The sequence below is a fragment of the Gracilinanus agilis genome, chromosome 6 (genome assembly GCF_016433145.1).
Source record: "Gracilinanus agilis isolate LMUSP501 chromosome 6, AgileGrace, whole genome shotgun sequence".
NCBI lineage: Eukaryota > Metazoa > Chordata > Mammalia > Didelphimorphia > Didelphidae > Gracilinanus > Gracilinanus agilis.
The window spans coordinates 122,099,982-122,115,281 of record NC_058135.1 but is presented as its reverse complement, the minus strand read 5'-3'; the positions used below and the strand labels follow the sequence as shown (position 1 = coordinate 122,115,281).

Genomic DNA, 15,300 nt, shown 5'->3' with positions numbered 1-15,300 from the left:
AATTTTCTCTAACTCTTGCTTGGTTTTAAAATCTTCCCTTTCCCATAGACCTGACAGGTATAATATTCTATGTTCACCTACTTTATATTCAAGTCATTCATCCATTCTGAATTTATCTTGGTGTACGGTGTGAGATGTTGATCTAAACCTAATTTCTCCCATATAGTTTTCCAATTTTCCCAATAGTTTTTGTCAAATAGTGGATTTTTGTCCCCAAAGTTGGGCTCTTTGGGTTTATCATACACTATCTTGCTGACATCACTTACCCCAAGTCTATTCCACTGATCCTTCCTTCTGTCTCTTAGCCAGTACCATACCATTTTGATGGCCGCTGCTTTATAGTATAGTTTAATATCTGGTACTGCTAGGCCACCTTCATTCACGGTTTTTTTATTATTTCCCTTGATATTCTTGATCTTTTGTTATTCCAAATGAACTTTGTTATAGTTTTTTCTAATTCAGTAAAAAAGTTTTTTGGTAGTTTGATAGGTATGGCACTAAATAGGTAAATTAATTTGGGTAGAATGGTCATTTTTATTATGTTAGCTCATGCTACCCATGAGCAATCAATGTTTTTCCAATTGTTTAGATCTAGTTTTAATTGTTTGGAAAGTATTTTGTAGTTGTGTTCATATAATTCCTGTGTTTGTTTTGGTAGAGAGATTCCTAAGTATTTTATATTGTCTAGGGTGATTTTAAATGGTGTTTCTCTTTCTAACTCTTGCTGCTGTGATGTGTTGGAGATATATAGAAATGCTAATGATTTCTGTGCATTTATTTTGTATTCTACAACTTTTCTAAAGTTGTTGATTATTTCTATTAGCTTTTTAATTGATTCTCTAGGATTTTTTTAAGTAGACCATCATATCATCTGCAAAGAGTGATAGCTTAGTCTCCTCATTGCCTATTTTAATACCTTCAATTTCTTTTTCTTCTCTAATTGCTACTGCTAGTGTTTCTAGTACAATGTTAAATAATAGAGGTGATAGTGGGCATCAAAATGGTATGGTACTGGCTAAGAGACAGAAGGAATGATCAGTGGAATAGACTTGGGGTAAGTGATGTCAGCAAGATAGTATTTTGTCAAAGGCTTTTTCAGCATCTATTGAGATAATCAAGTGTTTTTTGTTGGTTTGCTTGTTAATATGGTCAATTATGTGAATTGTTTTCCTAATGATGAATCATCCTTGCATTCCTGATATAAATCCCACTTGATCATAATGAATAACCCTCATGATCACTTGCTGGAGTCTCTTTGCTAGTATTCTGTTTAAGATATTTACATCTATGTTCATTAAGGAAATTGATCTGTAGTTTTCTTTGTGTTTTTGATCTACCTGGCTTTGGGATCAGTACCATATTTGTATCAAAAAGGAGTTTGGTAGAACTCCTTCTTTTCTTATTATGTAAAATAGTTTGTATAGTATTGGAATTCATTGTTCTTTGAAAGTTTGATAGAATTCACTTGTGAATCCATCTGGTCCTGGGGATTTTTTCTTAAGGAGTTCTTTTATGGTTTGTTCAAATTCTTTTTCTGATATGTGATTATTTAAGTATTCTATTTCTTCTACTATTAATCTAGGCAATTTATATTTTTGTAAATATTCATCCATGTCACCTAGATTGCTATATTTAGTGTCACATAATTGTGCAAAATAATTTTTAATGATTGCCTTGATTTCCTCTTCATTAAAGGTAAAAGGTCTCCCTTTTCATCTTTGATACTGATGATTTGGTTTTCTTCTTTTCTTTTTTTAATTAGATTGAACAGTAGTTTGTCAATTTTGATTGTTTTTTCAAAGTACCAGCTTCTAGTCTTATTTATTAATTTAATAGTTCTTTTACTTTCAATTTTATTGATTTCTCCTTTGATTTTTGTAATTTCTAATTTGGTGTTTATCTGGGGATTTTTAATTTGTTCCTTTTCTAGTTTTTTAATTTGCATGCCCAGTTCATTGATCTTTGCCTTCTCTAATTTATTAATACATGCATTCAAAGACATAAATTTCCCCCTGGGTACTGCTTTAGCTGCACCCCACAGAGTTTGGTAGGATGTTTCATCATTGTCATTATCTTCAGTGAAATTATTGATTGTTTCTATGACTTCTTCTTTAACAGGTTTTAGAGAATCATATTTTCCAATTATTTTTTGATTTGCCTGTCCAGGTGTCCTTACTAATTATTATTTTTATTGCATTATGATCTGAGAAGTTTACATTTATTATTTCTGCTCTTTTGCATTTGTTTGCAATGTTTCTATGCCCTATTACATGGTCAATCTTTGTGAAGGTACCATGTGCTGTTGAAAAGGTGGTATATTCCTTTTTTGTCCCTATTTATTTTTCTCCACATATCTATTAAATCTAATTTTTCTAGGATTTCATTTATCTCTCTTATCTCTTTCTTATTTATTTTTTGGTTTGATTTATCTAAATCTGAAAGAGGAATATTTAGATCCCCCACTAGTATGGTTTTACTGTCTATTTTCTTCTTGAGCCCTGCCAATTTCTCCTTTAGGAATTTGGATGCTATACTATTTGGTGCATACATGTTGAGCACTGTTATTTCCTTATTGTCTATACTGCCTTTTATCAGGATGTAATTACCTTCCCTATCTCTTTTAACCAAATCTATTTTTACTTTGGCTCGGTCAGAGATCATGATCACCACTCTTACCTTCTTTTTCTTATTTGAAGCCCAAAAGATTTTGCTCCAGCCTTCCACCTTAAACCTGTGTGTGTCCACCTGCCTCATATGTGTTTCTTGTAGACAATATAATGGTAGGATTTTGGTTTCTAATCCACTCTGCTATTTGCTTCTATTTTAAGGGTGAGTTCATCCCATTCACATTCAGAGTTGTAATTATCAGCTGTGTATTCTCCAACATTTTGGTATCCTCTCCTTGTTCTACCCCTTCTTCTTACACTGTTTCCTTTTAAACCAGTGGTTCATTTTAGACTAGTCCCCGTTGTCCCCTCCCTTGATTTACTTATCTTTCCACCCCTTCCTTTATTATAGGCCTTTTTAAGGCCTAATGAATTCCCTCCCCCTTCTTCTTCCCTCCCTTTTTTGACCTCCCCACTCCCCTGCTCCCCTTGGTTTATCCCTTCTGACTTTCTCAGTAGGGTTAGATAGAGTTTTATATCCCAATGGATATAGCTACTGTTCCCTCTCAGGGTTAATTCCACTGAGAGTAAGGTTTAAATATTACCTCTTAATATTTTTTATAATAGTATTCTCCTTTTTGTAATAGTATTCATCCCCTCCCCTTCCCATGCTTTCTTTGTGTGGTATAGAATATCCTATTTTTCTTATTCATTCAAGTTTCTCTTGATGCCATCTACTATTCACCCCACCCCTCTTTTTATCCCCGCCCCGTCTCATCTTAGACAATTTAGTGCTCCAACCTCTCCCTATGAATAATTCTTCTAATTACTATAATAGTGAATACAGTTTTTGAAAATTACACATAACATTTCTCCATATAGATATTAAAGCTCTTAAAGAGGCAAATTTAAGAATAAGAATTTTCTTTCTTTCCCCTCTGTTTCTTATTTACCTTTTCATGTTTCTCTTGGTTTTTGTGGTTGGATATCGAAATTTCCATTTACTCCTAGTCTTTTCTGTGCAAATACTTGGAAATCTTCTATCTTGTTGAATGCCCAAACTTTTCCCTGGAAGTATATAGTCAGTTTTGATGGGTAGGTGATCCTTGGTTGTAGACCCAGTTCTCTTGCCTTTCTGAATATCATATTCCAAGCCTTGCGGTCTTTTAGCGTGGAGGCTGCCAGGTCCTGTGTGATCCTAATTGGTGCCCCTTGATATTTGAATTATCTCTTTGTGGCTTCTTGTCATATTTTTTTCTTTTACTTGGAAGCTCTTGAATTTGGCTATTATATTCCTGGGGGTTGTCTTTTCAGGGTCTAGTGTAGAGGGTGATCTATGGATCTATTCAATGTCTATATTGCCCTCTTGTAGAACTTCAGGGCAGTTTTGCTGAATAATTTCTTTTAGTATGGAGTCCAGATTTCTATTAATTTCTGGTTTTTCAGGAAGATCAATGATTCTCAAATTGTCTTTTCTAGACCTGTTTTCTTGATCTGTCAATTTCTCCGTGAGGTATTTCATGTTTCCTTCTATTTTACAATCTTTTGACTTTGCTTTATTTGTTCTTGCTGTCTTTGAAGATCATTGGCTTCTAATTGTCCAATTCTAGCTTTTAGAGACTGGATTTCCTTTTCAATCTGGTCTATCTGGCTCTTCAAGGCTTCCAGCTGGTCATTTCTGGTCTTCAGTTTGTTTATCAATTCGTTTGATTTCTGAGCCTCACTTTCCAATTGTGAAATTCTGCCTTTTAAACTGTTATTTTCTTGCCAGGTCTCTTCCATTTTTCTCATAATCTCAGGTTTGAACTCTTCAAGATCTTGTTATCCATTTTCATTTTTGGGGGGGAAGATTTGGATGTCTTTACTTTTTTGTCCTCCTCTGTTTTCTGGGTTTTTTCTGTGCAGAAGTTATCAAGTGTTTGAGCTTTTTTCTTGGTCTTCTTGTTTATATCTTGGGTCTTGATTGGCATCATTATGTTTTATTTGTTAGAACTCTGAGTAAGGCAATCTGATTCTCTTTATATGGAGTTAGGGAGCAGTTTTTTGCCGAGGCTACTTTGTGAGTCTCTTGGCTTCTCTGGGGACCCTCCTGGGGTCTCTGGCCCTAGCTGTTTTCAGGGTTGAGCCCCCGTGTTCCTAGCCAGCTGCCCAGAACTTGGGACTTGGCCCACGCTTGCTCCTCCACCTGCGATTTTCCCCGAGTCTGAGCACGCTGGGTGCTGCTGCTGCCTCTCTCAGCCCCACTCCTGTGTCCAAGGTCTGAGTTTTCCAGCCACCTGGGATCTCAGGTCTTGTTGCTCTCAGGGGCAAGCTCTTTGTAGTGCCAGCTAGCTTCCTAGGGGCTAGATTTTGTGACCTCGCTCGCTCTAACTCTGGAGCACAGCCTCTGCCTCTGTTACTGTGGGTGGGGTGGAGGAGAGTTGATCCACTTTGGTTTTGATGGGAGCTATTCCCCCCCCCCCCCTTATAGCGTGGAAGTGCCCAAATCCCACATACCTTCTATACTACACCCTATTGTGGTGCCCCTTCTTTCATCTAGATTTTGTTTTCTTATCTTTTGGATGTATGCTGTATCGGTTGGTAAGAAGAGAAAGTGGCCCAGCTTCTACTCAGCCACCATCTTAACTCGGAAGTCCTTTGGGTCTTTTTTTAATGAATGGTTTCTTTGTGATATAAATCTACTAATGGAATTTCTGGGTGAAGAGGTTGTGGACATTTTGCTGATTTTATCTGCATAATTCCAAATTGCTTAATTGCTTTCAAAAATGACTAAAGATTCACAACTATTGTTATCATCATCATTATTATTTTTGTTCTACTATTTCTTACTCTCTCCTGGAGTCTCTGATTTTTCTTTGTTCTAATTTTCAGGGAGCCTATTTCTTGGGTAAGGTTTACTACTCTCTCTTCTAAGCTATTTATTCTCTTAATTCTCTAGTCCAAAGACTAATTTCATTAAAATAAAAAAATTTTCCTTCATTTGTTCTAGGTAATCTTTCTGGAAAATATATCTTTTTTCCCTTAAGCCTCTTCTTGATATTGTTAGAGAGTTAGTCTTTCCTTCTAGTATGGATTTTCAGGAATTATTGTATGTATTTTAATGATAATGTATTATAATTTTAATTCTTTATAATAGTCTGTATTTCCATGTGTTTGCTCAACTACCAGAGCATTAATTACTGAATAGAGGCTTTTGCCAGGGCCAGGCTAAAGGTCTGGTCTTTATGGAAGGAGTGCTAGACAATGATTGGTTTCCACTTGTGTGATCTAGGTTCCTGCACTGATATTCACCTTTGGGGATCAAGGTTGTGCTCGACTTTTGAGATTCAAAGTGATGAATCTGAAGGTCCTTCTATAGTATCTTTTTTTTTCCTTTTTTTTTTTTAAACACTTAAATTCCATGTATTGGCTCCTTGGTGGAAGAGTGGTAAGGGTGGGCAAAGTCAAGTGACTTGCCCAGGGTCACACAGCTGGGAAGTGTCTGAGGTCGGATTTGAACCTAGGACCTCTCATCTCTAGGCCAGACTCTCAATCCACTGAGCTACCCAGCTGCCCCACCCTCTATAGTATCTTAAGAAAAAAGGACCGCCATTGTTGATGACTTACAAGGTCCATCCTATAGGCTTCTAATCATTCTGTAGTATTTTCAGGGAAGTGAAGCTTTGTACCTTTGGATAGAGAGAATTTCAGGCTACATTACTCTGGCCTGTCCTTGTTCATGCTAGGAAGAACACACATTAGCTTTTCTAATGGGCACCCTTTCCTACTGCTCATGGTTTTCTGATTTAATTTTTGTGTGATTCTGGGATAAGTCACATATTGTACTTGCCTGCTGAATGTCTTGGTCATTAACCAATCTGGTGCTATATAAAAAAAATCCCCTGGAGCATTTCTTCATGTAGCCACCTTGAAAGGAAGTTCTGCTTTTAAAATTATTATCAGTCTACCTGTACAGTCTTATTTCACATTACTTTTCCTTTGTTTACTCTAGCATGTTCCAGGCAAATTGGACTATTCACTATTCTATAAGCTTGATATTCTATTTCCTGACTAACTCTATGACTTTTCAGAGGTTGTCTTCCATTTCTGTAATACACATCCTTAACTTTTGTCAAGATTCAACTCATGTACTAACTCCTATGAGACCTTCCTGATCCCTCTAGTAAATGTTTACTCCTTTCAAACAATCTTGCATTAATTATTTATTTACACATTTTATCATCCTTGTAGAATATAAATATCTCCTATTCTCTTATCCCATTATATTTTCTTTCCTGGTCATCTGCAATTCTTATAGGCTTAATTATCATCTCTATGCAGATGACTCCCATATCTGATATATAGAACTCCCATCTCTCCCCTAAACTTCAACCCTGTATCAGCAGTTGATTATTAGACATGTCATACTGAATGTTCCAGAGATAGCTTAAACTCAACAAGTCTAAAATTAAATTCATTATCTCCTCCCCTACAAAAAAAAATTACACTCATGATGAAAATGCTATCCACAGCTAAAGAAGGAACTTTTGGAGTCTGAGCACAGATCAAAGCATGCCCTCTTCCACTATATTTCCTTCATGCGATTTCTATTGTATGTGTGACATGTGTCTCCTATGATGACATGAGCTACATGAAAATGTGTATCACATGAAAGTGCAGATATAACCTATATCAAGACTATCCATCACCTCAGGGAAGGAAGGGAGAAAACTTGAACACTAAAATAAAATATGTCGCCAAAAATTGTTTTTAGATGTAACTGAAAAATAAAAAAAAGAAATACTGGGAAAAGCTTCTTGAAAAAAAATCCCTCCCTTTTCAAATTTCTCTATTCCATTGAAGATACCACCATCCTTCCAGTGCTTTTACTCTTCAATTCCAATTAATCCATATCTCCTTTCCAATACCGCCTCTCTTCTTCCAAAACTTTTACCTTAACTAAGGTCTTCAATAAATCTCACCTGGATTATTGCAATGGCTTTATAAATGATTTCTTGGATTCATGTGTCTCACCACTTCAGTCCATCCTTTCTACTGCTGCTAAAGTATTTTTCCTTAAGCACAGTTCACCCTACTACAGTAGCTTCCCATTTGTTGCCTCCAGAATAAAATACATACTCCTCTGTTTAGCTTTTAAAAGATTTCATAGATTTATCCTGATCTAGCTTTTTGGCCTTCCTGGACATCTATTTCCCTGCTTGAACTCTGTCATCCACCAAACCACCCCTCTTTTTCTTCCTTTTGCATGAAGCCCAACCCCCCCCCTCCACATCTGTGCTTTTGCAGTGGCTTTCCTTCATGTCTGGAGGGCATTCCTTCCTTGTTGGTATCTCAGATTCTGTCTCTTCCTCTAAGATGTGGCTTAAATAAAACTTTCTATGTATGGTCTTTCCTAATCACTTCAACTTCTAGTGTTCACTTTAACAAACTATCACAAACTTTGGTAATATTTGTCTCTATTGATTTTCTGTATATTTATATTAAATTCAATATGGATACACACACGTGACATACACACACATATACTTGTCTCTTCAATCAGAATGTAAACTCTTTGGGGTTAAGGATTGTTTTATTGATCTGTATGTCCAAAGTCTAACACGATGCCAGTCACATAAGAGAAACTTAATAAGTCCTTATTGAAGGACTGACTGACTGGAGTCCTTCAAATCTATTCCAAAGGGCTTTATATTCTAAAAGAACAGGGAGGGTGAATTTGCTATATATCAACCAAGCTAGCTATCATAGAAAGTATTTTTAAAATATCTGACATTCAGAAAATCAGAGGAGATAAGATTCAAGGAAGAAGCCAATAATAAAACTCATGGCCTCAGATGTTTGCACATAAATGCACACAGTATTGGTAATAAGTAAAATCAACATTGACTCAATGAAGGAAATTTAGCTCATATGCATTTCTGAGACATGATGAAATGAGATCTATAACTAGAATATGATGTTGAAAGTACACACCCTAGTCAAAAGGAACAAGAGAGGTTAAAAGGGAGAAGAGAGAGGGTTGGGGAAGGGAAATAGGGAGCAGTTTAGAATAATAAGAAGCAATATATACATGTGAGGAAATCTGGGAATCAAAACAGGAAAACACAATGGAGAGCATTTGGTTAATGAAATGGAAAGCAGTGTTGTCATCAGACAATACTATAGACTACCTGGAGAGCAAAGGGGAAAAAATGCAATTCAGAAAACACATTATGAATGTATAATTTAATAACATATATAAATTTATAAATTTATTATAGTCATAACATAGTGATAATGGAGAATCTTCAATTATATTGACACTACCTGGAACACCTGGCTCTACAGAAAGTGGTGCAGCTAATAACTGTGTTCCTTGCCTTAATGCTAATATTATTCTTCAAAAGATGGAGGAACTAATAAAGAGAACTTGTTGGCAAGTAATCCTCAAGAAGAACTGATAGGAAATTTGGGGGAAAGGGCCCATTCTATCTTAGAATTTGTAGTAGAAAAAAAAATTTAGCCTGAGTTTGACATATACATTCAAATTTAAGAATGATTTAAAACTTATACCATTTTGATGTCTATTATTCTACAACATTAAAAAAAAAACACCAAAGAAACCTCAGTTGGTTTAGTCAGCTGAGTTAGAAAAACAAAAACGATAGAATCAACATGAGAGAAAGAAAATAACTGATCGTCTCAAAGTTTCAAGGCAATGCCAAGGAACAGTGTAGCAGGAAAAAGGATAGAATATGTGGGTGATTAGTCATTTATGGTTGGGTTTCATATAAATGATAGTAATAGTGCTTACAGTTTAGAGAGTTACCAGGAAGAGTTTTTAGTTTAACTCATTCATTCAAGAGATGAGGAAAAGTCAAGTACAAAGTAGTGACTTGAGTTTTCCTTTATTGGCTTTGGGACAAAAAAAGACATACTAAAAATACATGAGTAAAATGTTAGTCTAATTCTGCCACTTCTATAGGTTAATGATCCTAACACTACTTATCACAGGTTGTCTGTCTACTAATAAATATTCAATAACTATTTTTTTGATGAATGAAAATTGATAAATTATCAAATACTGCACAAATAGTTATTTTTTATCATGTCACTAAAGAATCTAAACTAGAAGCTCATCCATTCCTATGGACTTATGGATAAGTGGAGCTTCTATTGAGAAAATTCCCTTAATCAATGCCAAGAGAAAATTAACAATCAACATCGAGTTTCTTAAGAGAGTTACCTGCAGCACTGAGAGGCTACATGACTTGCTCAGTCACAGAGTCAATATTGAATGTGGACCATCCTGACTCAGAAGCTAGATTTTTATCCCCTATATCATAGTTTTTCTCATCCCATTATTACAAAGAAAGAAACACAAAGTGATAGAGAAAAGAGTAGCTCTAATCATATGTTGTGACAGAAAATATAATGAAAATGGTACTTCTATCTTGAATTTTCAATGCCAAGCTAAAGAAAACACTCCTGGGGAGAAGGGAAAGAGTTCATTCTTCTTCAGGTTTAGTATTAGTAAGACTCTCTTTGGATTTAGTTCTCTGTTCCTTCTTGCTCATTATTTCAATATGTTTAAATTATGTTCATCATAAAGACATGAGGACATGGCAGAGGAAGTTACATCTATGTCAGTGAGTCAAAAGAAAGAATATCTGCAAGAATATTTATATTCATATTTCAAGGAGCTATGATTTCGATGATGAGAGTTCTTTCTCCCTCACCTCTAATAACCTCAGATGCTCTTAGAGAGTTATTGGGCCCCCCAAGTTCATCACTCTGTGGTTAACATGACAACATGATAATGAGTCTATATGAAATTAGCTAGGCTGGTGCTTGGATGATATATCTGTTTATGAGAATGAGGGTAGAAGGAAAGGAAAGGTAAAAGCAAGAAGAAAGGAAATATAGAAAGGAAAAAGGCTGCTGAGTGATGAAATCCTTTCATCCCTTTACATTCTTAATGCTGTCATCTATGGACTTTCAGAGTATATACCTTCCTCCAACTCCATATTGTAATACCTGTTTTACATTCTTCTTTTCTACTCTAACCTTCTATTCTCTTTTAACTTGCTTGCCTCTCATTTCCTTATTCCTGTCACCCATCTTTCTAGTCTAATATAACCATTCATTAGAGTAGTTATACCTTAAAGTTCCTCAACATTAAGTAAAATTGCCATTGTATTTTGTCACTAATTATGTCTCAAATTAATTTTATTCAAAAAAGCAAATTTTCTAGGTATCCTGAAACTCAAAGACTAGGGCCATCTAGACAAGTCCTATGTCTTTATACTTCTGTATAAGTTCTGGGCTGAAGTTGCTGACAGAAAAATACAGTCAATAAGCCACAGAGAGCAGAAAGAACATTGACAGCATTTCAATTTCATCAGTCTCAGGCCACACAATTTTCCTTGAGCCCAAAGGCATCAGAAATATAATGCAGGTCATCAAACCTTCTCCTTTCCCCTGTTGTACATGGATGTTTTAAGTCTATTTTTATAAATGTGTAAAGGCTAAAGGGAAAAGAGTACTTTTGTAGCTTTAGCCTCAAATCATCTTACATTTCATCCTATTCACGAATTTTTTAATACCTCAAATGTTTTATGCTCACAGGGCAGGGTCTGTTTGTCTAGAAACTGTACTTCTTGTTGACCTGTTGGGAGGATGAGGGGATCTCTTCTAAAAAAGATTTGTCTTTAAAAAACACGAATGAAAAGGTGAGATGCAAGAAACTGGATATTGCTCAAGAGCATTTGAAATAATTACCTTAAAAAATACAAAGCCAATGATACACAGTATTAACAGATTGGGAAAGGACACATTCAAAAACAACCTTACACATTTGAAATGGGGAATGAAATTACTGTCTCAGTAAAGAAGCTTACCTCTCTCAATATAGGATCTGTTATTGAACTCAGATTGACAGCTCCCTCATAGGTCAGGTAATAAAATACATTAAGAGCTCTCACTGCCTCTGGCCCTTGCTGTTTATAGCCAAAAATTAGATCGATCCACTGGTGAAGCTGGCAGGAAACAAATTCACTCTCTAAGGCCTGTAATAGAGAATAGATTACATTATTCTGATCATCCTTATTTGAAAAAATTATATTTTATTCAGAACATGTTATTGAGTAAATTATAATTTGTTCAAACAATTTAAAATTAGCATTGAAAAATATTATTTCTGGGAATTGTCTCTTAGCAGTAACTAAATATACATAATAATGATATCATCAAGTTCTCTCATGGCTAAGGAAAGAAAAAAACACATTGTCATTGGTGAAAACTAGAAGATAAACGTTATAATACACAGGTAAATTTTCTTAGAATGATATACTATTTTAAAGTTCTGTTAATGGGAAGTGCATACTTTTAACAAGAGACTAATTTCTGAATTTAGATTTGTTTTTTGGTTCCACTGTTGGCTATTTCTTCAGTATGAGGAACTCCGAGTTAAGAAATTACTTCAACTGATTTAGGTGAGCAATCTTTTTTGCAACTTAAAAGTACTAAGGCACTAAAGGGTTTAGGGTGCCATAGCTAACAGGGGTGACAGATGCAAGACTTGAACTCAGCCCTTTCAAAGTTAATCAGTCAATAAACATTTGTTAACTAACTATGTGTCAGACATTGTGCTAAGTAATAGGAATATAAAGGTAAAAGACAGTCTTTATGTTCAAATAATTTAAGGTGGGAGACAACATACAAACGATTACATATGATCAAGCTATATACAAGGAAAACAAGATAATCGGCAGAGGAAAAGCACTAGAATTAAAGAAGGGAGGGTGAAAAGGGTTGAGAAAGGTTTCCCATAGAAGCTGGAACTTGAAGAAAGCCAGAAGGTACAGATGAGGAGGAAGAACATTCCAAGCATGGAGAAATAGTCAGAGAAAATGCCCAGTCAGGAAATGAAGTGCTTTGAATGAGGAATAGCAAGATCAGCTTTCTATCCAGTATTTGATGCTGACTCTACTGAATTTAAATACTGGATATTAAATTATTTTTTAAATTGGAAAGATTGAATTGATAAATATGAAAAATTTAAAACAGACTGTATCACTTGAAAGGATCAAGTACATATTCATTAAGAGATATAGCATGCCAGAATATATTGACATTTCCTAAGCACTGGTGCTGAAAATGCTATTTTTTTTTCAGGGAGTACTCTATAAGGAGAGACAGAGCAGTAACAAAATTTATTTGGAGGAACAAAAATTCTTTAATGTTTAGGGAAATAATGAGGAAAATAGGAATGAAGGGGAATAGTCCTCACATTATATTACAAAGAGTAATCAACAAATTAATTGGTTCTGTTTATAAAAAAGGAAATAACAAGAACAGATTGAATAAAGACTCAGAAACAAATGAACTGAATATGCAGTGTTCAATAAACCCAAAGAACATTACTTAGAAAAGAACTCCCTATCTTTTTTTTTTTTTTCACAACAAACTGCATTTTTTTGGGATGGGGATTTTGTGGTCCCCCCCCCATATTTATTTCATTAAAAAGTTGTCAATTACATGTAAAAACAATTTTAACATTATTTTAAAATTTTGCATTCCAAATTCTCTCCTTCCACTCCCATTCCATTGAAAAGGCAAGCAATTTGATATAGATTATACATATGAAGTCATGCAAAACATATTTCCATATCTTCCATGTTGCAAAAAAGAACATAGGTCCTCCTCCAAAAACCCCCAAGAAAAAGAAAGTAAAATGTATGCTTTGATCTGCATTCAGACACTATCAGTTCTTTCTATGCAGATGGTTAACATTTTAAATTATAAATCCTTCAGAACTGTCTTGAATCACTGCACTGCCAAAAATACTTAAGTCATACACAGTTGATCTTGCTGTTACTATATACAGTGTTACATAGTGTTGTCCTGGTTCTGCTCACTTTACTTTCCATCAATTAATTTAAGTCTTCCTTGGTTTTTCTGAAATGTTTGTCCATTTCTTTAGTGCAATATAGTATTTTGTCACAATTGTGGAAAGAATATTAGCTTTGGAGTCAGGAATACATAAAGGATGATATGCGCATAGATTGTAGAAAGTTCAAAAGAGATATGATCTGAATATAAATGGCAACACTATAAAAATTGAAAACAACAATATCAGCTAATTCGAAATTACAACTTGAAAATAATTCTTAACCAAATGAAAACTAGAGTTGATCCCAAGAGAAAAATAGATTTGAATTGCATGAGATGGAAATACTACTAAAAAAAATAAAATCAACTTAGAAAGAATAAAGGAAAATGATCAGCTTGTGGGGGGAAAGAGATAAAACTTTCCTTCCCTGAGCTTCTAATGCCTCACTTCTTCCCTCTTCTTTCATCTGAGGACCTCAGTTTATATTTCTCTCCCCACAAAAAAGAGGCCATTTACCCACAATTCCCTTTTCTTTCTTTTCTTGTTTTCTCAAATCATTTAGACATTTTCCTCCACCATGTTCTCCTTTACCTATATCTTACATTAAGAGATTGCTCTCCTTTTTGTCAAGGCAAATCTCTCCACAATCTATCCTTGATCCTATGCCATCTTATATGATCCAGCAGATTGTTCTCATTATCATTCTATTTCTCTGTCTAATCTTCAAACTCTCCCTGTAGACGGGCTCCTTTCATTCTGCAGATAAATATGCCCATATTCTCCCCCAGACTCACAGAGCTCTTATTTGCTCCTACCATCCATGTTATTGTCCTATATCTCTCCTTCCCATCTTGGCTATATTTCTTGAGAAAGACTTTGGAATTTAATGCTTCTCCTCACTCTTAACTTTCTGAAATTAGATTTAAGACGTCTTCACTTAATTGCAATTACCCTCTCCAAAGTTATCAATGATCTCTTAATGGGCAAATCTAATGATCTTTTTTCAAATCTTCATTAGACTTGATCCCTCTGCAACATTTAATACACTCCTAGATACTCTCTCTTCTCTAGCTTTTTCTGACACTGTTTTCCCTCTACCTGAGAGTCTCTTTTCAATCTCCTTTGCTGGGTCTTTTCCCTTTCATACCCACCCAGTAGCTCCAAGTGCCCCCTTAAGGGTGAAACCTCAACACTCTTCTCTTACTCCCATCTCTCTGAATGATCTTATTAATTTCTATGGGTACAATTATAATTTTTATTGCTATGATTCTCAGATCATATTTCCAGATCTCTTCTCTAACATGAGCTCACTATCACTATCAGCTACTCTTAGACTGATATCACATCTTGTAGACAGATCATAATCAAAAGAACTTCCTTCATTCCTTACCCTCACCTCCAACTTCTCTTTTCAAAAATTCCTATTATTTTAGAGGGTACAAAAATCCCCTCATTCATCCATGGTCATAGTCTTAGTGTTATTTTTAATTTCTCACTTACTTTTCACCCTAAATATCCAATGAATTGTCAAATGTTGCCATTTTTACCTTTATAGCATCTCCTATAGACATTTTCTTCTCACCATTCACACAGCCAACATTCTAAACTCAAACCATCATCACTCCTCATCTGGACAATTACAAAAACCATTTAATTGGTTTCCTTGGTTCAAGTTTCTTCTTACTATAATCTCTTCTCCACTCAGCTGTAATCTCTCTCTCTCTCTCTCTCTCTCTCTCTCTCTCTCTCTCTCTCTCTNACTCAGCTGTTCTCTCTCTCTCTCTCTCTCTCTCTCTCTCTCTCTCTCTCTCTCTCTCTCTC

General features: G+C 35.1%; 1 protein-coding gene across 4 annotated transcripts in view; it reads right to left on the bottom strand.

Annotated features, from left to right (window-relative positions):
- Positions 1 to 15,300, bottom strand: part of LRBA (LPS responsive beige-like anchor protein) — a 686,065-nt gene that overhangs the window by 86,503 nt on the left and 584,262 nt on the right. For all 4 annotated transcript variants that reach the window (XM_044680734.1, XM_044680732.1, XM_044680733.1 and 1 more), the window contains exon 47: positions 11,486 to 11,653. In XM_044680734.1, the coding sequence (XP_044536669.1) occupies positions 11,486 to 11,653 (168 nt within the window). The remainder of the gene's footprint in view (positions 1 to 11,485; positions 11,654 to 15,300) is intronic.